The sequence below is a fragment of the Ahaetulla prasina genome, chromosome 4 (assembly GCF_028640845.1).
Source record: "Ahaetulla prasina isolate Xishuangbanna chromosome 4, ASM2864084v1, whole genome shotgun sequence".
In the NCBI taxonomy this organism is placed as follows: domain Eukaryota; kingdom Metazoa; phylum Chordata; class Lepidosauria; order Squamata; family Colubridae; genus Ahaetulla; species Ahaetulla prasina.
Genome location: NC_080542.1, coordinates 96,741,281 through 96,768,721, shown reverse-complemented (window position 1 = coordinate 96,768,721; position 27,441 = coordinate 96,741,281). Strand labels below are relative to the sequence as shown.

Here is a 27,441-nt window from a genome sequence, read left to right as displayed (position 1 = left end):
CATTTAAGCGGGACTGGATTAAAAATTTTATTGGGGTTATTTATATTTTAAGATTTTAAACTTTTTTAAATTTTCGGCCACAATATAATATGTTTTCCTTTAATTTCTTTTAATCTGTATATACTGTATTTTTACTTGGCTGTACACAGCCCTGAGTCCTTCGGGAGAAGGGCGGTATAAAAATCGAAATAAATAAATAAATAAATAAATGGCAGCAAAGATAAAGTTTGAGTCTATTGATCTCCTAAATAAGGGAAATTCCAGTCCTATCTTCAAGAGGGATATATTCCTAACCATTGGTTATCATAATATTAAAATGCAACAGGTTGAAAAGAAAGTCAGTGACAAGAAATAAGAGACACCAACACATATCAGTTGTAAGATGTTTGTTTTTAGAATTCAAGCTTACATAATAATCTATGCTCACTATAGTCATAATTGCATATTAATATCTGCATACAAAAGCTATGTAAAAATTATATTCGTTTCCCAAATATACAAATTTCTCTTCAGGTAGTTTAAAACATTTATGATCACATATTTAATATAATTTTTAGGCTGAAAAAAATATTAACCATCTAGCATATATTTAACACTGTTTGAAAGGGAAAAACAACAACAAAACAAACAAAACACTTAAATTTTATCCCAGAATCTTCAGCCTTTCTAATAAATCTGTATACTTCCAAACTTAGTCTGAAGAAATCCAAACCATAACAAGGCTAATCCAAAGCTCAGCAGCATCCATCTTAATAAAATGAAAAGAAACAAAACATCATTTTGTGGAATTCTAAAATAATTGACATAAGGAAAAAATAATTTAAAAATTAAATGTTTTTTTCAATCCATGGTATGATCTCAGTTCTCACTTTCATAATTTCAGTTGCAAAATAAAAATGTCTTAATGTTTTACATTGTGCTCAATAATTTACATCAATCCCATCTACATGGACATAGATTTACATTTGATTGTCTTGTGCATAAATAACAATTAGCTTTATAAAGTTAAACTGTGCAAAACAGATAGTCACAAACAGCTTTTTACCTGCACAATACTGCTTCTGAAGGCAACATAGTTGAATGAGGATTAATACACAGAAGCAAGGCAGACTCTGCATTTGATAGCACTTATACAACACAGTAAAAACTTAGTGAAAGGCCAAATCTTTTTTAAAATTGTAGTAATCTATATTTATGTTTGTATGTTTTAAAAAGAAAGCCTATTTTATTTTAAATTAGTTTTCCTTGTTTTTTTTTAATGAAAATAAATCTCTCCTATCTAGGATATCATGTCTATAAAACTTTATATAAGGGTCATATCAACCTAATATATGAGGAAATTTGTGATAAATTAAACTATTAGCAGAAATTACAAGAGAACGTAGCAAAATGTCTCCTGTATGTCTTGCTATTTCAAAGCTGCAAAAAGGCAAGCAAAGAAAATTTCTTAGTAGATCATGAATGAGTGCACAACTTTATCAACATTTTTCTTAACTATCAAAATGAGGCAGAAACTTGTTCTGGCACAAATGGCTGATAGTGACTTGCCCATTTTATTCATCTTTTTTTTTTTAATCCTATGGACTGCACTTGTTTTCTAATAAAGTAAGAACTGAATGAATCTCACAGGTTTTGATTCTAATTTCCAGCAGAGGATAGAGATTATAAAAGCCTAAATCTACAAAAAATATTGGCTCCATCGGAAAAGCATTAAGATTTAAAAATCTTAAGAATGATGTTACTGACAATTTATGTGGCATATCAATATGATACCTACATTTTAAGATTACATAACACAAAGTACATCACTAACAACAATGTGGTCATCTTGTGGTCTATAGAGCTGCATGGGTGGATTTTCTTCCACAAATCAACCATTTTCCTTTTGACTTTGCATTGCCTTTTTTAATTCCACTGCAGCATATTAACACAAAGATAAATCACAAATGTTCAGTGTCTGATTCTGACACCTATATTTTGGCACAGTGCTGTTGTTTTAAAATGGCTAAGTCACTGTAGAGTCCATCACTATCCTCTCTCCCAATTTAAAAACACTATGGAACTCAATTGCAATATCAAACCCACAGCAGCTTAAATATCTATTATTTAGAGCAGGACAGCTTAAGCAAATTAAACAATAATTAAACAATAATTATTTTTAAAAAGAGAAATAATATTTTGTAGAATGCTCCACTTGGTACTATACCTACAGCAGAAAACAAACTTGAACAGCATGGAACATTATAAACAATCAGAATTAAAGCTGCATAGTCAAAAATTCAGACGTTTTGTAGTCAGTCAAAACACCTCCCAACAGAGAATAAATGGGTGTACAATTTACCACTCCTAGTAATCATTATGAAAGCTAAAGCTGAAGATGCTGCCAGATGTTTCTTAAAATCTTATACCAGTGCCTGCAGAATTGGGACCACTTTGTCAAAAAGAAACCCAAGGTATCAGATTCCAATAATTTAAAATAATATGTTTCTCTGGTGTGACTAAAAATAGAAACCATTATAATATGAGCACACTTACACATGAAAAAAGAAGAGCAACTGGAATCCTGGGGTTGGGATATCCATTGATGTTGAGAGATTAAGCTTCTAGAAATCAAAATGTGGCTCTTGAGTTTTGGTGAATGATCACTGGGATCGTCATCCAAATGGATTGTTACACTCTGAATAGCACAAAGCACATTAAAAACCAAATATGAGCCAATTTCATGTATTTATGTTTAAATGTGGGCTAAACTTTAGAATATCACATCATAAAGAGCTAATGCAAATCAAAACAAAACATAGCATTCATTAGATTGTGATCTTAACTTGTTATATGTTTTAAACATAGCATATTATAGTTTTCTAGAATGGAACTGTTCCACAGTAATAGAGCAATTCCTTATTGATCAAAATAAATAAGATATTCTCATCTTATAGTAATAGATTATTGAAAAGCTGTGGCGTTATCAGGTTGGATCCAAGATACTTTCCTTGTCCCCTTCAACAAAGGAAAACTTCGGAGTTTTTCTGAAAATAACCCTAAATACTATTTATTACTTTACTTTGAAGAAAATCTCAACATTTCCACAGGGGACTTAATCACAGGTTAAGTGAGGTACTCTAGTCCTTACTGGATGCCCCTTGTCTTTTAGATTATGATCTTTGACATGTTTACATGGAAGTAAACATTAATATAAATATTTATATTTGGGACAGGGAAGATGAATAGCAATATTTAAAAGATTTTAGAAACAGTATCTGTTTGCAGCTAGGATATAATCTTACCTATAAAGTTAATAATAGATATGCACATCATGCTTTTTCTATAGCAAAGTAAAAAAGAGATGGCGATTTAAAAATAAAATTGGCATAAGTAAATGAGAAAAATCCCCTCTAGGGCCCTTCTATACTTCTGCAACTTGGTGATCTTCTGGCATGTTGACTAGTAACTTTGGGAGTTGAACTCACAATGCACCTAAAAGGAACTAGGTTGCAACGAAAGGAAGGAGGTCATGTGATAAAAGCAGCATTCCACCATTAGCTCCACCTCTTATGTTCACATGTCATGACACAGCACACATGTATGAAAAGAACTGAAGTTTGCAACGCAATAGTGCAATGCTATCATTATTTTGATGAAAACATCCAGTCTTGTGGACACTCTGAATTCTGAGAAGGTAGAATTGAAGAGAAAATAACATATAATATGGTACATTTTCATTTTTTTCTTAACAAATGGGCTGATTACCAAAATTTTCACAGATATTTTGGCTAGGCAAATGTGATCATTTTGGAAAAAAATGCAAGTTGATTCAACTATTTTTTTGGACAGTTTTAGAGACCTCAAGCTAGTAGTCAACTCTGACATTATGTAAATGTTTACATTATGAGAAATTTGTACAAGATAAAAAACTGCATAGTCTATAAAAATCTCTCCGATGACAACATCCTTATATGCCTACTCTGTAGGCATATCTAGTTTATCAAAGGAACATGATTCATCCTTTGCCCATGAAGCCCCAGAAAACAGCACTCCCCAACCTTTCCAGTATGGGGGAGGGAGGAAAGAGGGGATGGTGCGAGGGACAGGTGTACGCATGCATGCACATGGCTTCATTTTTGTGGAGCTCACGCATGTGGAGCTGCAAGCGCTAGTTTCCACCACTTGTCCAAGTGAGGCTGTGAGTGGCAGTGTCCACCACTCGTGTGTGGGGCTGGGACTGCTTGCACCTGCCATTCGCATGAGTTGGGCTGCACACATGCACTGGCCCACCACTCACATGTCCCAATTGTGAATAGGCCACGGCCTGTTCAAAAGTCCACGGCCTGTACAAAACTCACTTACATCTTGATTTAGGTTGCTATAGAACCAATAACGTTTTACAGAAACCAATCTGGAATGTTGACATTTGTTTTGTAAAAACTAAAACACTGAACTCAGCCTGCCATTAAAAAGCACTTTTTCTCTCCAATTCATATAGACTGAAAGTCTTACTGCATGATTTGACATTTACTGACAAGGACTACCATTTGCAGATTGTAAATAAGCCATTGAAAATAACTTAAATACAATACATTGAAAAGATTCTGTTGTCAATGGAATTAACCATGGCTGAAAACAATATTATAATTCAAATGTTGTCCACAGTGACAGTCTACCTGAGTGCAAACATTACTAAAGAGGACAAAATGATTTGGAATCTAGAATTTCAGCTATTCATTTGGAATAAAATTGAGGATTCCTAACAATTTACATTCTGTCAAATCTTTTTTCTTGAAACAGATTTCCATGTTATAGGACAGTGATCGCTAATCTTTTACATCACCATGTGCTGGCCTGCATGCCAGAAATGGCACGCAAAACCATCCTGCCAGAACTGTGTGGCCTTGCTGGCCTTTGCACAGGAGCACCAAAACACAGAAGAGAAGCATTCTGTCACGCATACGTGAGCCGGCACCCGAGCTTATGGTTTCCAGCATGGGTGGAGGCCCAACGAAAAAGCTGGTCATTGCACATGTGCATGATGTAAACCCAGATGTTCGGGTGCCGGCTCGCACATGTGTGATTGAATGCCGGTCTTCTGGGTTTTGGCACAAAGGCCAGTTCACTGGGGCGTTTGTGTGCACAGGAATACAGACGAGGAGCCAGTGAGGCCACGCATCCTTCGCGGGATGGTTCTTTGTGCCGCTTCCGGCATGCATTCCATAGATTTGCCAACACAGTCATAGCATGTGACACTTTGTTCACAAAAAGTTAAAGGCCCATATCTCTTGGCTGTATAAAAGGAGATTCACAAATCCTGGGATTCAGGTTACTGATTTACAGTCACTGGAAGGGTGACAGTATACAGGCAGAAAAAGGATATATGACCATACAGAAGAGAGTGGAAAGGTTTATTTACAGACAGCTGGAATTAATTTTTGTTGAGTTGGGGAGGGAAAGACAGAGAAAACCTTTCTTATGTATCATATTAAATTGGGAAGAATTCATTGCAAATATTTTTATGGTTTAGGAATTGCATGCACTAGAAGAGACAAACTGGAGGAATCAGGGAATCCCTTAAAGCCATTATCTTGTGAATATTTAAAAACATATAAATGGCAATGGCACAGAATAACTTGTCTTGCTACTCAAAATAATTTTGGGCAAGCGGGAGAAATATAGTCAACTATGAATCTAATTTATCCAAATTACCATTAAGAAGAAACGAGATCAGGGACCTTGGCTCTGGGGAAAATTTAAATGTACTCATTTCTTCCTGCATTGTTTTTGCTTTTGGACTGAATAAGAGGAAATGATAAGCTATGTTCACCTGGGGAAAAATAGGACTCTGACTGCATTTTGGAGCTTTTTACAAAGGTAGTCCTCACCAAACAATCACAATTCGGATCGGCAGGGTGGTTAAATGAAGCATCACACAACTGTGTTGGATTTAAGGTGTCACTCATGCTGCTAAGCAAATCACCAATGGTCATTAAAGTGAGATATTACACAACTGCAACTTGTGATTTTAATGCTGGCTTTTTCATTAACGCTGCTTGATGGAAGCTGGCTTGAAATGCACAAATAGTAATCATATGACTGTGGAATGCTATGTTCATTGTAAAGCACTCAAATGTGAATTACATAATGGTAGGGATGCTGCAATGGTCATAAGTGCAAGGATCACTCATAAAGTTACTTTTTCAGTGTCACTATAATTGAACACTTGCTAAACAGGGCAGCCATTAAGTGAGGATTACCTGCAATTGAATTTCTAAAATACTCATAACAACCTGAAAATGATGATGAAATTATGATTATGGTGGGAAGTTTTACCTGGATAAAACTATATATTCTTAAGCATTGCGAGGTGAAATTAGGCATAGTTAAATTTGCAATCTGGGACCACAGTGCAGTGAACTTAATGTATCTGAGTTATATTTCAAGTTGTATATAACTGCAACTGATTGCATTTGATCTTCAGCAAGATTGCCGGGATAGCTCAGCCAATAGAGAAGCCTGTTATTAGAACACAGAGCCTGCAATTACTGCAGGTTCGAGCCCGGCCCAAGGTTGACTCAGCCTTCCACCCTTTATAAGGTAGGTAAAATGAGGACCCAGATTGTTGGGGGGGCAATAAGTTGACTTTGTAAAAAAAATATACAAATAGAATGAGACTATTGCCTTATACATTGTAAGCCGCCCTGAGTCTTCGGAGAAGGGCGGGGTATAAATGTAAACAAAAAAAAAAAAAAGATTAACACTTGCTAGATTGTTCTGAATTCCTCAGCAGAAGTCTCATGTCCAGAAAGTGAGTTAATACTGTATAAAATATGGCAGGATTTATCTATCCATTTTCTTGCTTCCTCAATTTATTTATATTTATATATTTATACCCATATCTCTCCAAACAATTATAAACATGGGTCACCTGAGTGCTGGTGAATAAACTTAAAATTCTTGAGGTTAAACTCTCAAAGGATTCACATCGAAAGGAGTAATGGACACACAAAAAACACAATTGTGACAAGTACCCGCATTGAAGGGATATCTTCATTCATTCATGCCTATTAAAAATAATCCTCCAAAGGAGGTGGTACAAAATGGGAATGGACCAAAAGTAAGAAGAAAAAACTAGGCAATGGAATGAAATGACACCCAGTAGTGCTATAGAATCTCTGAGAATCTTTCCAGTCTTTTTAATCCTCAAACACTTCCAAGAACAAAGGAGGAAAGAGTTCTGTGGGGCATTCCACCTTCATGTGCAGGAAGCGGCTAGCATGGCAGGCTCCAATCATTCGTAGGTCTGTCACTTTCATCAGCAGTTTTGGCCAAAAGTGTGCAATATGGTGCTTTCTGTAATTAATATAATGTTCAAACGCCAAGAGGAAGCTTTCTTGACACTTTTCTATTCTTTCAATGCTGACAAGACCTGGGCGATCTGTAAAAATAAGATTTAGATTAAAAAAATTAAAAACTTTACTTTACCTTAAAAAGTATATTTTGCAAAGTGCAAATAGAACCAAAACTTACTTCCACTACATTTCCCCAGGCGGCATAAATTGAATTTTGCATTGATCCTTGTAAACTAGTAGCTTGGGAAAAGGAACTATCAATGAGAAAAACAAGCCTTGTTTTTGGGAGCGGGTATTACAGATGAATTATGGCTGGTGTGGATGTGGCTGGGTGTGTGTGGGGTGTGTGTGTTGCATATAATCAGGCAATAAAAGTCCTGCCTTTTAAAATTTGCATCATAACTCATCATATGAGTTACCTGGTTATGTTAGCTATTTTCACATAATTAAATTGTACCCTGTGAATAATTGATCTCTGGACATTGTTAAACTGGACAGAAGTTGGGACTTGTTGGATTCACTGGAAAACTCAATGATCTGTCAACTTGGATGATATAATGCAACAGTTCACTCTGTTGAAGCTGAAATTGCAAACTCTATTGCAATATTTCAGTTGCCTAAAACCTATTTCTGAGCTATATTGTATCTAGAAGGCTTTTCCATGGGCTTTGGATTATTCTGTCCCCCACACTCATACTCAAACAATGCTGCTGAAATTTGGTAGCAAACATAAGTGCCAAAATTTATCCTGATTTTTAAACAAAAAAGAAAACGAACCAAAACTAGTGCAGTAAGCCTCCACTGGAAGGAGACAGTCTGTCAGAAAGAGAAAGAAATAAACAGGCTGAAAGTTGTCTCTTTAAAGACTTGCTTACATCATTACTTCCAATTTTTTGAGAGATGCCAGCTCTCAGAACATTTCTTTTTCCTTATGTATCCTTTCTTTTGTTTAGCATTCATTGCAAAAACAACCAATTGTTTGGTTGGATGACAACCAAATCTCTTGCAAAACTAGTTCTTCTTTACTCGATGGGAACTACATTTTTGGAACAGCAATTTTGCTTATGGTTAATGGTCAGGATTTAATTTTTCCCATTACAATTGACCTGTGAACTACATTCCTTTCTTCACTTTTCTGCTTTTATTCTCAGAGCTCAGAGCAATGTGAATTGTTCATCTCAGAGCTCCGTGAGAAGAATAAAAGGATAAAATGAAGCTGAGAGATAGCAACTGACTCCAGACCACATGAAAGTTTCAGAGTTGAGAAGATTCTGAATATGGTCTAACCACCAAACCACACTGATCTCTGGACTAACAACAGATATTAAGACCTAAATAACATTTAGGTGAAATTCAATTTTTTTAAACTACCGGTTCTGTGGATGTGGCTTGGTAGGTGTAGTGTGGCTTGGTGGGCGTGGTAGGGGAAAGATACTGCAAAATCTCCATTCTCAACCCACTCTGGGGCCAGCCAGAGGTGGCATTTGCTGGTTCTCTGAACTACTCAGAATTTCCACTACCAGTTCTCCAGAACCTGTCAGAACCTGCTGGATTTCACCCCTGATTTAAAGCCTTTAAAACTCCACTAATAAAAACTTATTAAAAAATAAAAAAGGGGGGGAAACAAAAGCCAATGTTTTATTTCTAATTCCTTGATAACTACATTGTAAAATTCACAACATCATTTTGAAATAAATTCTTAACACTTATTTGATCTGCTATAGATAAGCCAGCAACCATGTTAAGCATTGCCCAGGATTGCTCAGGATTCTTTTATGTGTTAGTCCATATGGCAAAAATTATGCCATAATGTTTGCCTATGATCCATATTCATACACAATCATAAGCACACAAGAACTTGGGTTCTAAAAAGAAGCAATGATAGGATACAGAAAACTTAGCAAAAGGGTGAATAATTTGCCTTACTACAAGTAATCTCACATATATTTATATACAATTAATCCTATGTATTCACACATAATTTTATGTCACTAAAGAACTTAAACATCTCAAAATACATTCAGCAAAAGACAAAAAAAATTCTAAAACAAAGTTTGCTCAAGAATGATACCATTCTTATCAATTATAACTACATTATTGTCAATTATATCTACATTATTATAAAATCACTTATAATAGGTTTTTTTAAGGTTGTGGATTTACTAAATTGTTTTTTACGTCCTAAGAAGGAAGTGGAGTTGTTAAATGGTTGTCTCTCTATGTTTCCGTTCCTTTCTTTTTTTATCATTACCAATAGAAGGGATATCAAATACACCAGAGTTCACAGAGTTTGAGCCCACAAAGAGAAAAATTGGCCCCTTGTTTTCTAATGGAACTCTTTAAATAGCAAAGATTTCTATGGAGACATCTATCACAAAACTCATCAAGGAAAATCTGTTCTTCCTGAGTCCATAAAATCAGCATGGTATAATAAATGATTTTTTAACACTGTCATCTAATTTTTATTATGTATGTTTGAAAGAGTGTGAATCTTTCTAGAAGGTTTACAGAATTCTTAACAGGTAAAGATGTTGATTCATAATATTTAAAAAATGTTATACTGTCTAAACGGAAGACATGAGAATTTTATGACTTATATTTTTTCTTTTTCTTTGGGATTATAGTGATTTAGAAGAAAAGTTTTTTGAATTTTTTTTTCTAAATATTTTTTTTCCCTCTCTTGTCGAAATAGAAGATACATAGGAAGATACTGACTAAATGGAAGAAATGAGAATCTTATGATTTATATTTTTTCTTCTTCCTTGGGATTATAGTGATTTAGAAGATAAGTTTTTTTGAAACTTTCTTTTCTAATTTTTTTTCTTTTCTTTCTTTTTCTTGGTCTATTATTAAGTTATCCTTTTTTTTAAAAAAAAATGGCTTTTAAGCAAATAGTGCCAAAAGTCATTAAAAATTTTGAAATTTCTTCAGCTCAGATTCAAAAATTAAAAGAAGAAATCAAAAAGGAAGTAAGAAATTATTTACAGGAGTTTTTGGAGAGTCACTTTTTAGAAATAGATCAAAAATTTGACGAAATAGAGAAAGAGATGTTGGATTTCAAGGAAGTGGTGGAAGAGCAGAAGAGGGAAATGAAAATGGTAAAGGATGCAATTGCGCAAATATTAAGCTCTTGTATTCAGATGCAGGATGATCTTGCAGAAATTAATAAAGCTAATTTAGAGTTGCAAAGGAAAATAGAAGAAATTCAAAAAAATCAAAACAATTGGAACTTAGATAATAAGATGGAAGATATAAAGGCAAAGGTAGATAGGGCAGATGAAGAAAGAGTAATATTACAATATAGATTAATGGAATATGCTATAAGGGTGAGGGGGTTGAAACAAAATAGGAAGGAAAATTTAAAGGAGATTTTTACGCAAGCCTTTGCTCAGATAAAGGGTGTGGAGCCAGAAGATTTTGAGACTAATATTGAAAGAATTTATCGTGTTAATTCTTGGTGGGCAAGACAAAATAGAGTACCTAGGGATGTGGTTATTTATTTTACAACTAAAAAGGTTAGGTATGAAATTTTGCAAGCCTTTTATAAAAATAAATTTCAGATATTGGGACAAGATATAAAATGATGAAGGAAATTCCTCCTAAAATGTTAAGAAACAGAAGAGAATTTGCTTTTTTGGTGGATGAGTTTAAGAAATATCAGATATATTTTAGATGGGAAGTCCCAATGGGTTTGTCAGTGAATTTTAGAGGTAGAAAGTATTTTCTTAATTCAGTTATGAAAGCGAGACATTTTTATATTAATGTTTTAAAGAGTGGGAATCCTTTGTTGTTAGATGCTAAGTTAACTGGTTTGGAAATGATGGAAAATAGAATGGGAGAGGGGAGGAATGTTTAAGATGTGAATAGGATGATTATGGTTAATTTTTGGAATTGATTTGTTTAGGATATAAATTATAGGATTTTTGTTATTTGCTATTTGTATGGTATAAATCTATGGGATGATATTACTTAATTGTGAAGGATGGAAAGTGGAATTTATGAATTTAGATAATGTGGATGTAATGATTTTAACTGTTTACTGTTATATTGTGGATATTTGCTTGATATTTGATTGATGGAGTAGTATTGGAAGACTGAATATTAAATCTTATGACAATTGAAGAAATATATAAGTGATGAAAATTTGAATTTGAGAAGCTGGATTGTAACTTAAGAAATGGACTTATGAAATTTGAAGGAATATACAAGTGGGCGGAAAAAAAATTTTGAACTTTAGAAGATGGACTAATTTTTAAAATGGACTGTAAGAAGAATGGACATTAAATGTTATGGCAATTGAAGAAATATATAAGTGATAAAAATTTGAGTTCGAGAAGATGGACTGTAATTTGAGAAATGGACTTATGAGATTTGAAGGAATGTACAAGTGGAAAAAAAATTGAATTTGAGAAGATGGATTAATTTTAAAAATGGACTGTAAGAAGTAATATGTGAAGTTGGTATTGTTTCTTTTCTTTTCTTTTCTTTTTTTATTATTCTTTCCTATCTTTTTATTTTTATTGTGAGGGGATCTATAGTTTTAAATTTTTTAAGGTGGGAGGTTATGTATATTTTGTATACTTTAGCTTGTGATTGTTGGTCATAATACCCGGTATTTGCTCTGGGAAGTCGGGGGAAGGGAGGAGGGGAGAAATGAATCAACAAGTGATACATGGATTGATTATTAATGTACAGTAATTTTTGAAGATATGAAATTAAAAAATTTAAAATGATATTGGGGATGCTCGACTGCCATTTCAGGAAGAAAAGGAGAGAGGAGTAGAAGGAGGGAAGAAAGTAGGTAGGAAAGTGTAGAGAAGGAGGAGGGGAATAAGAGGGTTAGATAGGGTGGAGGAAGGGAGGAGTGGAGAAGGAGGAGAGGAAGTAGTAAAGTGAAGGAGATGAAGGATGGGAAAGTAGTAGAGGGTAGAGAGGGAGGTTGTGTAGTAAGGAAGTGGCAGTCGGGCAGGCCTGAATCAGTAATAAATAAAAAATTAATGATTAATGATGGATAATAGTTTGTACATAAATATGATGTTGAAAAATGGAATAAAAAATTATTTAAAACAAAAAAACAAAAAATGTTCACACTAACCTGAAGACATCAGCAGTACAGCCTGAAGAAGAGCAACTTCCGTGTCATCAAGGTTGAATGATGATAGTGACATACCCAAGTCAAAAATGGCATCTGATACTACACCAAGACCCCCATTTTTCAACTGGCCTCTTGTTACTGCCATTTCTCCATTTAGTGTTAAGGTCTCACTTTCTGGGTCGTAGCGCACTGCTGCTCTGAGGGACATGATCTCCATACAACAACCTTTCAGAAGTATAATTTGATCTTCACATGGCAGCTGTAAATAATTACAAGTGGAATAAATTTTTCTACAGGAAAAATACTTTTCTGTATAATAAAAACAAACATAAAAACAAATCTTCCCCATTATGAAGTACTTCTAGGTAAGTCTTTTACTAGAAGCTGTCCCTACCATATTCACAGAAGATTAGGGCCCTTTAAACAATTATTAATAATATTTTCTCTTTTCAACTTAGTTTCCATAGTAAATTTTCAAAAAGGAGAAATAGCTATACAGTATTTTTTGCCTGAAACCATCCATTTAGAAGCCCTGTTAATTTCAGACTTTTAAAATGATTAAGATCTGCTTAGAGGACTATCAGATATATACACAATACACCTGGAATTTCTCCTATATCTGTCATGGCGAACCTATGGCACATGTGCCAGAGGTGGCACACAGAGCCATTCTCTGTGGGCATGCATGCTGTTGCCAGCTGCTCTTCTGGTTTCTGGAGAGCACATGTGCCTGGCCAGCTGATCTTTGTGAATGCCGGAGCCCCGGAAACCCAAAGACCATCTGCCTGGGGTGCATGCATGCTCCGGCCACCTGATCTTTGCATTTCCGGGGCTCCAGCGTGCACGCACACTCCAGTTTGGCCACTCGATACCAAAAAGGTTCACCATCACTGTCCTATATGATAAATTGCTGACCAAAAGCCAATCTGAAACTTATTTCTAAGTTTGATCTTGATGGTGGTGACCGGCAAGTGAATAAAGTTGGCAACTTCGTATTCAAAATATTTTTTTCATTGAGCATTATTATAAACTGCTAATTCTATAGATTTGAATAGAAATCAACAGAATATTCAGAGAAGAATACTATCCTGATGGTTATTACTTGTGCTAATAAAAGTTTCATTTCAAGTGGCTACATTTGAAGACATTTATTTTTAACTATGAATGTTTTTTCCTCTGTCTGTACAGTGAGGAACGGGAGATTTTTTTTTTTACAGATGTAGTGATTACATTTAGCATTGCCAAAACCATTCTGAGAAAACAAAAGTTTGCCTTCATAAACTGAAAGCCATACCTTAATGACAGAAGATTTGTTGGCAAGTAGGTGGGCTTAGAAATGACAAAATAAGTAAAATAAAAAAGAATTTTAAACAAGACTTTATATGGAAAAACAAATATTATATTTCCCCATCTTCTCCTCCTCCTCTTCTTCCTTCTCCTCCTCTTCCTTTTCTTTTCTTCATTTGTCAGCTTGAGAAGTACAGTGATTGTTTTACTGGTAGCCTAATTGAGCTATACATTGATTTTCCTGAACAGCAGGCAAAATAATCTATACTGGAAAGGGAGTCATAGTGAAAGATACTACAACCATATTCATTCTCAAAGAAAGTAATGTTTCTTAATATAGAAGAGGCAAAATAGAAATAAAGAATAAAATAGGAAAATAGAGGGATAAATTATCAATATTTATTTTGAGATCATTTTACAATTAAAACAATTCCTTCAATACTTATTGCTATTAGCCTTGTGCCATACATTTCTAAAAAGGAGTGGAATTTACAAAACAGGTGAAAATTACAGAATAAATGAATAATGTTCCATAATGAGATAGTGGCCAACCTCAGCTTGCTAGTTCTTTTATTAGGAAGTATAATAGAAAGTAGGTAAAATGGCTATAACATAATTGAATACTGCCCTGGAATGTAAGAAAGCCAGTTTGAGGGAAAATATTCTAAAATCAATCCTCAATTTCGCTAATTGTTACATTTCTTTTTACCCTTGTTCTCTAGTTAACAAAAACTGTTATTTAAAGCTGAAATGGCAGTATTTTATATTTATTTGAGATATATTTCAGTGCTTTTGGCACAAATTTATGTATTCTGTGGCAATATTTTATATGTACTTAAAAATGTACTTCAATGCTTTTTAGTGCAAACTTACAGACAAACAATGCAGTTTCCCCTGTAAGCTAAAAAGCATTGAAGTACATTTTGAAACAATAAGAGGGGAGAGAGAGAGAGAGAGAGAGAGAGAGAGAGAGAGAGAGAGAGAGAGAGAGAGAGAGAGAGAGAGAGAAAAGCAAGGGAGAGAGGGAGGAGGGAAGAAGGAAAAGAAGGAAAGAAAGAGAAACAAACAGAATGAAAGGACTAACTGTGAGGTTCAGAAGCATCTTGAGATGCGTATATCTAGTGTAAGAAACCATAGCTAAAGCTATTATACAAAAACTGTCATTTTCACTGCTCTCTAACAATAAGAATGGTATTCTTATTGCTCTTGCTCGTTTACTGATTGGAGTGAACATTTCTTGTTGGCTTATATCCAGTAAACTCCTGCAATTCCCTGAGTGAGATTATCCTGGAGAGTAAAAGTTGAATTTCAGTGGGGTTTAGTGACATAGGGCTCCTAATGGGGAGCATAACAGAAGTAGACAACATCTGTGCTGTTTCTTTACAATCTAGTACTAGATGCTGTGTTTTCAAATGAATGCTTTTAAAAATGTATCTGTACCATTATATTTCCAGTTAGCTTTAATCACAGAGCTTTATACATTTCCTTACTAAAATGATCTAGATCCTGTTTCAATTTTTCAGAAACACATCCAAATAATATTGCCACCCAATGTGGAACAAATCTGTTAAAAAATAGATCTAATAATGTAGTGTCATATAAAGTGATGTTGTAAAATATAATGAATACATATCTTCCATATTGCTAAATTATGACTCTTAGTATCCAGGTAGCTTGCAGACTATACTAAAGATAGTGGCAGCTCAGGGTCTGGAGGGTCATAATTTTTCTCCCCACTTCCTGTTTAACAATATCTTCTAAAGAATAGATATTTAAATGTGACATTTAGATTAACATTATTGTTCTGTTTCATATCAGCCCCAATTGCAAAGACTGTCAGTCATGGAATCTATGAAAGCTTAACATGCTTAGATTAGGATTATATCAAAAGATGCTTCTGTTCAAGTTGAGTAGGCTGTGAAAAGCTGTTTTATTTCACACATATCCTGCTAACAGGCAAATTATATGATATGCTAAGTATGTACTATCAATTTTCCCTTTTTGAAAAGTTGAAGAATGCATGTAGGCTGTCTAGAATTGTTTGGTTAGTGAGATGGGCAACAAGTACCGTATATACTCGAGTATAAGCCGAGTTTTTCAGCACGTTTTTTGTGCTGAAAAACTTCCCCTCGGCTTATACTCGGGTCTATACGGCTTATACTCGAGTTTTTTTTTTTTTTAAAAGCCCCTCGGCTTATACTCGAGTATATATGGCTTATACTCGAGTTTTTTTTTTTCTTTTTTTCACATTTTACCGGACGGAAGCCCTGCCGGTGCAGTGAGAGGGCGGGGCGGGGGAGCCGCCAGCCTTCTCAGCTGAGGGAGGGAGGGTTTCCCCAACCGGTAGGTGCCTCATTTCCCACCCTCGGCTTATACTCGAGTCCCCAGTTTACCCCAGTTTTTGGGGTAAAATTGGGGACCTCGGCTTATACTCGGATCGGCTTATATTCGAGTATATACGGTAAATTAAATAAATAAGGAAACAAAGTGAACGTATCCAAACTGACATTACCATACAATGAAAAACTTAAGCATTTAATCTTAAGTGCCATGAAAGCTATCCAAGAACTATATGTACGGGAATGGGCAAATACTCTCAATTTGAATTGAACACACTTTGCTTATTATAATATGAAAAGAGAAGCCCAATGGCACATTCCACGTTCAATGAATTTCATATTAAGTTGTTCATTTATGGGTCTGTCTTCATCCCTTTTGCCTTCTCCAGGGAAAACAGCATCAATCTGAATATAGTCCTTTTCTCCACCCCTTATGCTCAAAAAGAGTGGCCAAGGCAAGGAAGTAGTGAAAAGAAATGTATGATCAGGTTTTTATAGCAGCAACAATATTTTGGATAATGGCCTGCTGCCATTATTCACTAAGCAGTTTTCTACATTGAAATATAATGGGGGTTGGAGGAGATCTTAATATGAAGCCACAGCTAGCAAAATACTTTTCCAAAGGGCTTGCAAAACAAGTTGAGGGAAAAAATTAGATTGCAGTGAGGATGGTTCTCTTCAGTTGTTCTTGGGCAACAGAAATAAAGGTATATAATTTTACTAAAAGAAAAAGGTAGCCATACTAAGCTATTAAACTGGAAGCAACAAAATGTTAAGCATGATAAAAATACATTATTTATCCATAAAATGATCCCTCTTCAGGACAGCTCTGATATACACAAAAAATAAGCTGAAAAAGAAATACTTTCTTAAGTATGCGCTATAGCTTGTTACAAAAATGACTATAGGCTGTTCAATTATATAGGGCCTACATTTGAATGATGATTTATTCCATATTAAATTCTATTTTGATTTGAATCATTATCATTCATGCATTTTTATATTTTTATAACTTCCTTTTAATTCTAAGGAGATATAGTGGCACAGGGATTTTGGATCCTATCTTGATAAACAGTAAGTCAAGATTCTGAAATCCTAGCATACATCCTAAATGCAGTTCTTAGCCCTTTGAATGAATTCATGTTGTTACTTTAAACCAGAGATAAGACAATATTTCATGGGTTTAGGCCTACAAAACTGATGTCTGGCTTTGGAAGGGCTACAGAAAGCCATCTGGCAATGCTGTGATGATACAAAAAAAGAAGAAAGAAGTGAATGACATTTTTCAGCTGGTTGGGGGAATTTTTTTTACCCAATTACAGGTGCTTCAAGGATGTTTTAAACTATCCAAATTGCCTCCAAAAGGAGCAAGGTTGAATTAAGCATAGTGACAGGGAGATATCCAGAGGGAAAATACTCCTATTACTGCCTGAAAAAGCATTGAACTCTAAGAAAAAGTTCTATCAAAGGTTGCTTTATTTTAGCCCACTTGTATTGGGTGCCTGTATGCACAACATGGGCCATAATTTTTCTTTCTTTTTTTTTCTGAACTGTTATAAGATAATGCAAAACATCTATCAACAACAACAATAATATCAACAATAAAAATGCTACCAGAAACCAAAACAAATTAAATAGAAAAGGAATTCATACCTCACAGAACATAGGCAACTTTTTGGCAAAATCCACCACTCTTGTGATTGCTGGTGTGATAATTTTTGTAAACTGGCTGAAAGCTTCTAAATCTACTTTCCCACCTTCTGGGGCATTTACTATTGGTGCTTGTCCAATATCCTCTGGCTAACAACAGAAAACAAAAACATTGTAAGAATGTAATTTATTTACCATAAATATGGATTCTTTTTAAAACTGTGCAATGTTGGCAACATAATTTTGCTTGATTTTAAGTCTTGGCTACTATGTAAGATAAATTTATATCCATGTACATATGTTTTGAAATACCAATGCTGTAATAATCTATGTATATTGCAAGTATAATTACTACTTGCTAATTTAAAAAAAAATAAAGGAAACAGTGTGACAACTTGTATATGAAAGCCTAAGTTTTCCCATCTAAGAATATTCTTCCCTTGAAACCTAAAAAGATAGCCCATATTAACGCTTGCATAAACCGTATTTCTCATGTTTGTTATGTATAAACAGTATATAGATATGTATACATTTTTATATATATTTATATATTTATAAATTGTTATTCTGTTTGTTTTTTGATCAGAGGCACTCCTACTCTTCACTGAAAACTCTAACAAACAAAGAGTGTTTTTTCAGCTGGAATAGACTGACAGATAAGATAAATAGATAGGAAAGGAATCAGTAAGGACTTTCAACTTTTTGTTAACTGCTTTTGGACATGGAAGTTTGGAGATTCAGGTCAAAGTTATATAAAGTTATATAAGATTCTATTTCCTGTCATTTAATGTATAACTTGTACATTCCATATCCTGATATTTAAATTAAATTAAGATGCACCGGTGGAATACCTGAAAGATCGGATTGGAGACAGATCATAATGGAGAAAATCTTTGTAGTTGCTAAGGGTCGACACTGGCTTAATGACATATAATCAATTAATCAATCAATCAATTCTAATTTCTTGGAAAAGAAAAGTGGCTTGCAATTCTATGGCTATGTCTAAGTTAAAATTAGAAGAAACAAGAAAAGTTGACAAGATCTGTTGACATCTTCAGAAGTCTTCCCAAAAGACTGCAGCACAAAAGGCTCTACAGTATTCTGCTACAACACAGGAAGGATACCTATTCTAGAATTTTTAGCTTATATTTAAAATAAATATAATTAGAGTATTGGTACTCTTCCAATTTATTCATAGCCAATATTATGTCCTTAATCAGGATGTTCTGGTTGGATGCCCCTGGATCCAATTTTCTATTCCATATGGGATCTCAGAATTAGGGGCATGCATAAGCACACCAGCATGCCTACCATTCCTTTTCTACTGTTCCCAATTATATGTAATCATTCTATGTGTTTATAGCTATGTTTTGCCAATTTATATCCTTTTTTTTGTGCCAAAAATTTTTCATGTGTCCATGTCTGTGTCTACTCTGTTACTTGTTTTCTTGTATTTGTTGACAAATAAAATAAATAAATAAATGAATAAACGAATTTATCAGAAGTGCAACTTCACTTTCTCCTTTTAGGATCCTTCTGAAATTTCAAATATTTATTAATAAACATTTTCATTGCTCGATTAAGGTTTAATGGTAGAATTCAATTCAGATAATTTCTGCACCCGAATATCACTAGATGTGTTTTTGCTTAGAATTCATGTATTCGGAATCCAAATTCAAATAATTGTCTAGTTCAAATTAATAAAGAAGCTGATACATAACTATGTGAGATGTAGGTTAAATCAAAAGTATATACAAATAGTGTACACTATTGATGAATCTGATTTCTTTTTAGCAGTAATCAACTACCTAATGTAGAGCCTACTGTTTAATTTATTTTTATGTCAAAAAAAAAAAATCTGCATTCTACATGAATAGGTATACTTTCCCTGTGTTTCAGCATATAAAAAAGTTTCCATAAAGGTTTCTAATGGTAACGTTCAGTATGAGTTAAAACTGTAATATGGATTAGACGGAGTAGTTAATTTACAGTAATTGGGATTAGCATTTCTGTCACGAAGCAATGCAGTCATTAAGTAAGTGGTGCCCAATTTTACAACCTTTTTTTGCTGTGGTTGTTAAGCAAATCACATGGTTACGTAAATCCAGATTCTCCATTGACTTTGTTTGTTGGAAGCCTCCTAGGAAGCTCACAAATGGTGATAATGTGATCTAGGATGCCTCAATTGTCATATATTCATATCAGCTGCCAAGTGCCCAAAGTGCCCACATTTTGATCACATGGTTGTGGAAACACTGTTGGTAGTAAGTGCAAGGACCAATCATAAATCACCTTTTTTCAGAGTTGTCATAACTTTGGAAGGTCTTTAAACGAATGGTTGAAAGACAAGGGCTAACTCTTATGGTTATTGAAATTATGTCACCTAGTAAAAAATGATTTATCCAGGTTTTTTTCTAATCTTGCTATTGACAACTATTAGTATCAATTTTAAATTATTATACTTAGTGTATTTGTTTATTTGTGTGATAAATATCTCTCTGTGTTGTATTTTACAATTAGATGAAAATAAGAAACTCTTATACATTATTTAAACAAATATTCTAAATTAGCTCCTCAACTGACATGCACTGGTTATTCCATGCACTACTATTTTTTTCCCTACTTCCTTTTTATTCCATTGATGGAATGATTTATTCCTTATTAATAAACCATTAAGGGGCAGCAAACAGATTTTTGTGTGTGTGGTTGTAGTTTGAACAAAGATTTTGCTCTGGGAATTAGTTTACTATTCTAAGTTTACTTAGTAAACTATTCTAAGAATATTATGTGAAGAGATGAAATAAAGGACCAGGGCTTTGTTACAAACAGGAGCCACTGGAAAGGGAAAGCCTCATTTTAACAGGCCAAAGAAGTGCAACAGTCACATATTTTTAATTATAGTTCCAATTAAATTCAATTAGCCAAGGATGGGGTAATAATTTTACGGCTTCGTATTTTCTATGTCTGCCTGATTAACTCAATTACAATGGGGAAAATAGAATGACAGTGAAAGTTGGAGTTCTGATGTCTCTCACAACCAAACCAACCCAGTCAATAAGACAGAATTTGATAGTCCCACAGCAGACCTGCTGGACCAACTGAAGCTGAACAGATTGCTGCTTCATGTTATATCATCTCCTAGCATTCTCCTTCATGCACCATGATTGTCCAGATGGAAGAGCTTGAATTGAGATAACAGGGGAAAACACTTGAAGAAAAAAAGGATATTTGTACTGCCTCCATTGTGGGTTAATGATATATTGTACTGTTTTAAGTGCATATCCTCGGGCAATAATGGGTTGTCTTCATTCAGGGCATTCAACTGTATAGATAAGACCACTGGAAGTGCAGCATACCAGTGTCTTAGTCAACAGTCAATTAGCGCTCACCATTGGGAAACATTTTGTAACAGTCAACTGGAAACTGTATTTTCATAATTTAATATAATTAAGGCTCTACTCCCTGGAACAAAATAACCTATTGCTATTGTCCCCTTTTAATGTAATTAATGTAGGAAAATCATTGTGATAACCCCTAATTTGAACACTTCATTTTTCACTTTTCAAAGATTTCCTAAAAGTGACGAGAACTTTCGTTGATTTAGCTTTGTTCATTTAGCTTAGAAGGTGCACAACACAGATTGCTCATATTCTCTAAAGGTATTACTAAATTATAGTTTTTACTATATTAGGAGGAAAAATTGTAAATAAATTGGGAATAATCATATAAGATCATAACTTTAATTAATGTAATTTAGTTTTCTTTAAACTTGCTTCTACCCATTTTTTTAAATTCTGGTCTGACCCAAAGGATTGTGGATCTTTGAAAAAAGTTTGCCCAGTTGGTTTAAAATTCTCTCCAACATCTAACAGGGAAAACTATGGAATGCTTGAAAGCTCCAGTAATACAATATGTTTCATTTTTTAAAAGTAAGGCATGATGATTCTTATATTATTCTACCATTATTCAAAAATAAACCCTTCCCCTATAGGAGGAGCTCTTGTAACTTGAAAATATCCTTAAGTTAAAAAAAATAAAATGGATAAGGATAATAATTTGTAACATTTGGACTCTATTAAACTAAAATAGTTCAATACTAGAACTTGGTATAAGAATATAAAAAAATAACAATCCATATGCTATATAGTCCCAATGACATCAGTGGTTTCCATGGAGTTTTATCAGAGGATTACTATTAAGGATTTTTGTTTACTTATTGCAATAACTATGTGAGGAATAACCATGTGTTCATAATCTATTGTGTTCTATGTTAAAAAACAATTACTGCATGGTACAACAAAACTCTTTTCTCCATATAATAAGTATGCTATATTATCTATTTACTACTCACCGCCTTAAAATACAATGCATTAGTACAGATGGTATTAAAGCACAGTTAAACAAATGAATGGAGGGCCAGTATATCAGGAAACATTAAACAGAATCATTATATTCAGACACAGGGCAATGGACTCCTACCTATGCAAACCTTTGGCAGCTTATGGTGGCATTTATATCAGGAAAAAGCCCAAGGGTGCTGGTGATTGAGATGATAATGCTCATAATGGATGGGCTAAATTTTGCTTTCCTCAGTTTGGAGGAGGGATTTTGAGATCCTTGCTTATTTGTAGCTATATTAATCCTACAATATAGATTTTAGGTTTTTTCCCATCAAAATGGCAAAAATCCATCCTATGAATGTTCAGAAAGTACATTTACTATGATGTGCACTTTCACCACTGAGTTCATCTGGACAGGAAAAGGCAGTTCTAAACTGTTGCAGTACATACCAAAAATTTCCTTTTCTGTTTCCAGTGACTTCCTTGTGCATTTGTAGCCACATGTGCTTCTGTAACAATTTTAATAAGCTCCCATTCTTCATCAGTTGGTTCCGGTTTCACTCCTATTGTTTTTTGTAATTCTTCTCGGCGTCTTTTCTCCCGATTTTCCTCAATGAGTTTTCTTTTTGCTAGCCGTTTGCTGTCATCCAACACCACTAATGAGAAAAAAAATATATTACAAAAAAGGAAACTAGAAATGCTTCTTATCTCTTTGGATGATCTCAATATCTCTGTTGATGATTCAGGTAATATCTATGTTGGAGTGGACAAATAGCAGAATGACTAGCCAGGGCAAAATCTGGAGCTTTTATATCTAATCAAGCACATCCTTCAAAATCAAGTTAATTCCAAATCATGGAAATTCATGAAGAAAAATTAAAAAATATATATTTAGTGCTATTATGTCTGGCCTATTCTATGCTGTAGCAAGTTAAGCTTCAAAAAAATCCTTGTCAGATGTTTTTTAAGGATATCATGTCTTCAAGATCAAAAGATGAGACACAGAATCTTAGGATAAAATATTTCAATTTTATGTACTTTTCAAAACAAGAAACAATGCAAAAATAGCTGGGATAATCAGATGACTTTCCATATCCAATGAAAATACATATGAGGAAATCATGGAACTATTCCACTACAGCCATCACCTTGACTGTAAGGGTAAGGTGAAACAGCCTTACATGAATGTTCTGCTTTGTGTATATATGAAGGGCTCAACCACATAAAGAATCCTGGCTGACCATTAATTGACTGTCATATAGAGGAACATCAAGTACAAACTTTCTCTTTATACAGCCACTGAATATATGACAAGGACATCTATGAGGCCTTTCCCATATTGTAAAGATGTATTTTCCTCTGCTGGAGACTGGAGATTATATGGAGGAGCGATCACCAACTTCTTGTCCACAGACCACGTGAGAAAATTTTGATGGTCTGCAGAAAATTATTTGCATTTTTTATATTGCACTAAATCATGGGTCCTAAAACTACAGCCCCTGGGCTGGATACATGCATTTGTGTTGCTGCAAAGAGTCTCCCCATTCAGGGTCTTTTTTGTGTGGGCAGAGGGGGGGGCAGAAATTCCTACTTGGTGTCTGCTTTGGCCTCCTAGTGCGGGGCTTTGGGTGAAGGCCGGAGGGAAGTGCTACTAGTGGCGAAGAGCCGGAGGGCCTTGTTTCAGTGGAACTGCATCATGGCCTGGAACTGGCTGACCATCGCAGCCCGCTGAGCCTCCAGTACCTGGTCTGGCACTCCCTCAGATTTTCCCTCTGCTTGGAAAGCCTATGCTCGTAGTCCTCAGTGAGGTGCTTCTGCTGAGTCTCCTTCTCCAATTTGAATTGAGCCAGCTGTTTTGCCAACACTTTCTTGTGCTAGCTGCTTAGCTCCAGCAACTGCTTCCTGTTGGGGCCCTAAAGAGCCCAGATGGGCAAGTGAGAAGGGACTGGGAGGGGAAGGGCGAGTAGAAGCCGGCAAGGTGCCCCTCGACGTGAGTGACATCAAATGGCCATACCCAACCTGATGTCAAGTGGAGTCCCCCACAATCATAGAGTTAGGCTATAGAGATTACTGTTAGGAATATTAACCTCACAGAATACAGCACAGCTTTCACAAGGGACTAATATTTACACCGGGCAAAAAGAAAAAAAAATGGCTACCAAACATCACTTTCTTCTGTCTAGGAGACAAAGGAGAAATGGCCACAGATACACAGAAGCGATGATTATCTGGAATGGGTGGTCCTGTGGCAGGCCAGTTGGAGCACTACAGGTTGCCAATTTCTTTCACGTTCCTTTCAGAAATGTTTTCATTTCATTTCCATCTTAATCTATTTTTAGCCTGCCTCAGTGACATGTCATTCTCCAGAGAGTCAGTGTGAAAAATATCATCCATGGTTGGCAGGCTAGTCATTGTTGAGATTGTGAAAAGGGATGATCAGTCTGGAGTTCAATCCCAAGGTTCAAGATTGACTCAGCCCTCCATTCTTCTGAGATCAGTAAAAATGAGTACCCAGATTGTTGGAGGCAATTGTAAACCACTTAGAGAGTGCTGTAAAACACTAGGACAGTGGTTCCCAACCAGTGTGCCGCGGCACTAAGGGGTGCCGTGAGATCTTTTGAGGATGCCGGGAACTTTTGAGCTACGGAGATTTTAAATATCTATTTCCTTATAAGGGTGCCGGGAACTTTTGAAAGGCTTTCCAAGGGTGCCTCAAACAAGAAAAGGTTGTGCCTCAAACAAGAAAAGGTTGGGAACCACTGCACTAGGAAGTAGTATATAAGTCTAAATGCTATTGTTATTATATGACACAGTGAACAGGGCAGAAAATGTGATTTGTGGTCATGACATATCCCTAAAAAAGTAACTCTAACTCTATCACTAAATGATAAAGCATCTTTACCATTAATCTTTTATCCAAATCTACAGAAAATCTAGAGAAAAAAATGTATGCTGTCCAGAATTATTGTGTCCAATCATTCTTACTCAGTGGTTCAGAACTTATATCACATAATTAAAAGGAATTAAAAGGAAAAAGGAGAGGTATATGAAAAACCTAACTTTCATACTTGAAGAGACATTGATAATCAGAATAGACATAATCATAAGCACCTAAGTAAAATCCTGTTGGATCAAAGCAAAGCAGTACCAAAAATAGCATACAGCTTCTACTAAATATTTAGACGTACCCAGACAGTTATTAAGCACAATGCCACTGTCCTGTTCTTATATTGCTCAACAAATAATATTTGGAAGGATATTATCTGAGACATTAAGATAATATACAGACACAATGTTAGTAATTTAATTATTCATGAGCTAAGTATTTGGAATTTTTAAATATGTATTTAAAAAGTTATACACCTTTTTATACATATATGAGTACTGAACAAATTGATTGTTTTAATATTTTTAATAAATACATTTGTTTATATTTTTATAAATAGTTAAGACTGATAAGCTGAGGCTGCAATTTTTAATTATAATTACTCCAATTCACATCAATTAAGATGCTCCTGAAAATTTTCTGAGAAACTTTGGGAATACAACCTTGTAAAGAGTTAATTTTGCAGTCATATATTCTATTTTCTTAGAAGTGAAATAGTGTTCCTTTTCCTTCTGGCTAAAAATAAAACAAACAACCGCAGGATGACTCATGCAACAGTATCCAACTTCCCATTTTTCCAAATCTTTAAGCTTGATTTTTTTTTCTTCGTCTGCAGAGTTTTGCTCAAAAATCTTCCCACTTCTGTGATAGAAATTGTTCATCTCCTTAATATTGCACAAAATAATTTTGGCCAGAAGAAAGCATAATCTTTTCAAGAGTTAACAGAAAATTTAAGCTCTAAAAATTTTTTAATTGAACACATCAATCAATATTTTAATCAGCATATAAGAATATAAATTAAAAATTGGAATAAAATACTGATTATCAAAACAAATTGTAATAAACATATCTAATGAAAACAAATAGGAAATTAAAAAAAGCTTACAATCTGTTGCCATGCCAACATAGATGCATTTCTTGAAGCGACATTCCTGGCACTGGTTTCTTGTGACTTTGTCTATCACACATTTTCCTTCATATTTACAGGAGTAAGTTGGATGAAGATTTTTTTGAATTGTTCTTCGGAAAAAACCCTGTGTGAATAAGAAGTTACAAAATTTTACCAAATCACTCACCTTTCTGTATAAACTATGCAGGACATTTTACCTGGGTATTTATTAAGAAACCATTAAGAAAATGCAATATGATTCTATAATTACAGTTTGGTTTTCTCTCAGCTGGGAATCTGAAGCGTAACTACAATATTAAGTTACATGTCTACCCCAAAGTTCAGGGTATCAGTTTTACATCTTATTTAATTTTTCAAAAGATGACTTTAGAAGTAACTCCTACAAACAAGAATATGCCTTATACTTCACCTGATTTCAACTATTTACTTGGAGAAGTTGTACAAATAACTGTACTCAATTCTTGTTTAGTTGCTATAAATGAGCTTATTTAAAGAAGATAAGATTAAAAGGACTGATGGATTTTTCCAGTTCATGGACTGTTTTTTAAAAGAAAGTAGTGATTAATAATTCTTGAATACTGCTGACATCCTACTCCTACAAGTAGCCTGTGACCTCTGTAAATAATTACATCAGTTTAGTATCCAAAGGAGCACTGATGAATATTACCTTCTGGTAAACTGTAATATTACTGATGGATGACATTTGAATGCACATTAGATAGGTACTAAATTAGATTTTATACCATGACACTTTAGATGGATTCAGTTCACAGACATTTTGACCAAACATATCCCCAGAATATTTTCTAGGTTGTAATATATTGAATATCTTTATCTGAAATATGTATAAGATTGGCTTAGCTATAATTTTTGTTTATAACATACATTGAAATTCTTTTAATACTAGCCTATTGTATATAAAACAGTATCTGATTTCCATTTCCTGTGCTGATGTATGAAGAAAAGAGAAGCTGAAACTAGCTCTGAAGAGAGCAGAAACTCCTTACCATTCACCTTTATTATAGTTTTGAAGATGAATTACAGACTCCTTGAAATCAATGGTCACATACCTGGTACCATTTTGAGAGCATGCTACAGAACTAAAATTAAAAATGAAAAACTCTTTGATGCAATTAATTAGGATCTATTTAATTAATTATAAATTGTAGTAATCAGTAGGTGGATTATGAAAGAAAGACTTCTGTCATTTAAGAATATGATTATAAAGTGATTTATAAAATACATTAGCAAAATTTACTGTATCTTAAGATAGTTAATTCACACACTGCAATAATCCACTATGTAGCTATTTGATTTTGACTTAGTGTGATCTGTTTCATTTATTTATCAATGACCAGGTGAAGATGAAGGAAAGAT

General features: G+C 34.4%; 1 protein-coding gene across 7 annotated transcripts in view; it reads right to left on the bottom strand.

Moving 5' to 3' along the window:
- Positions 1–377: 377 nt before the first annotated feature.
- The window catches only part of THRB (thyroid hormone receptor beta), a 254,122-nt gene continuing 227,058 nt past the window's right edge, over positions 378–27,441 (bottom strand). For all 7 annotated transcript variants that reach the window (XM_058179790.1, XM_058179785.1, XM_058179787.1 and 4 more), the window contains 5 exons: positions 26,041–26,188; positions 22,499–22,704; positions 17,712–17,858; positions 12,433–12,691; positions 378–7,423 (listed from right to left, as the gene is read on the bottom strand). In XM_058179790.1, coding sequence (XP_058035773.1) covers positions 7,182–7,423; positions 12,433–12,691; positions 17,712–17,858; positions 22,499–22,704; positions 26,041–26,188 — 1,002 coding nt within the window. In that variant the 3' untranslated portion in view covers positions 378–7,181. The remainder of the gene's footprint in view (positions 7,424–12,432; positions 12,692–17,711; positions 17,859–22,498; positions 22,705–26,040; positions 26,189–27,441) is intronic.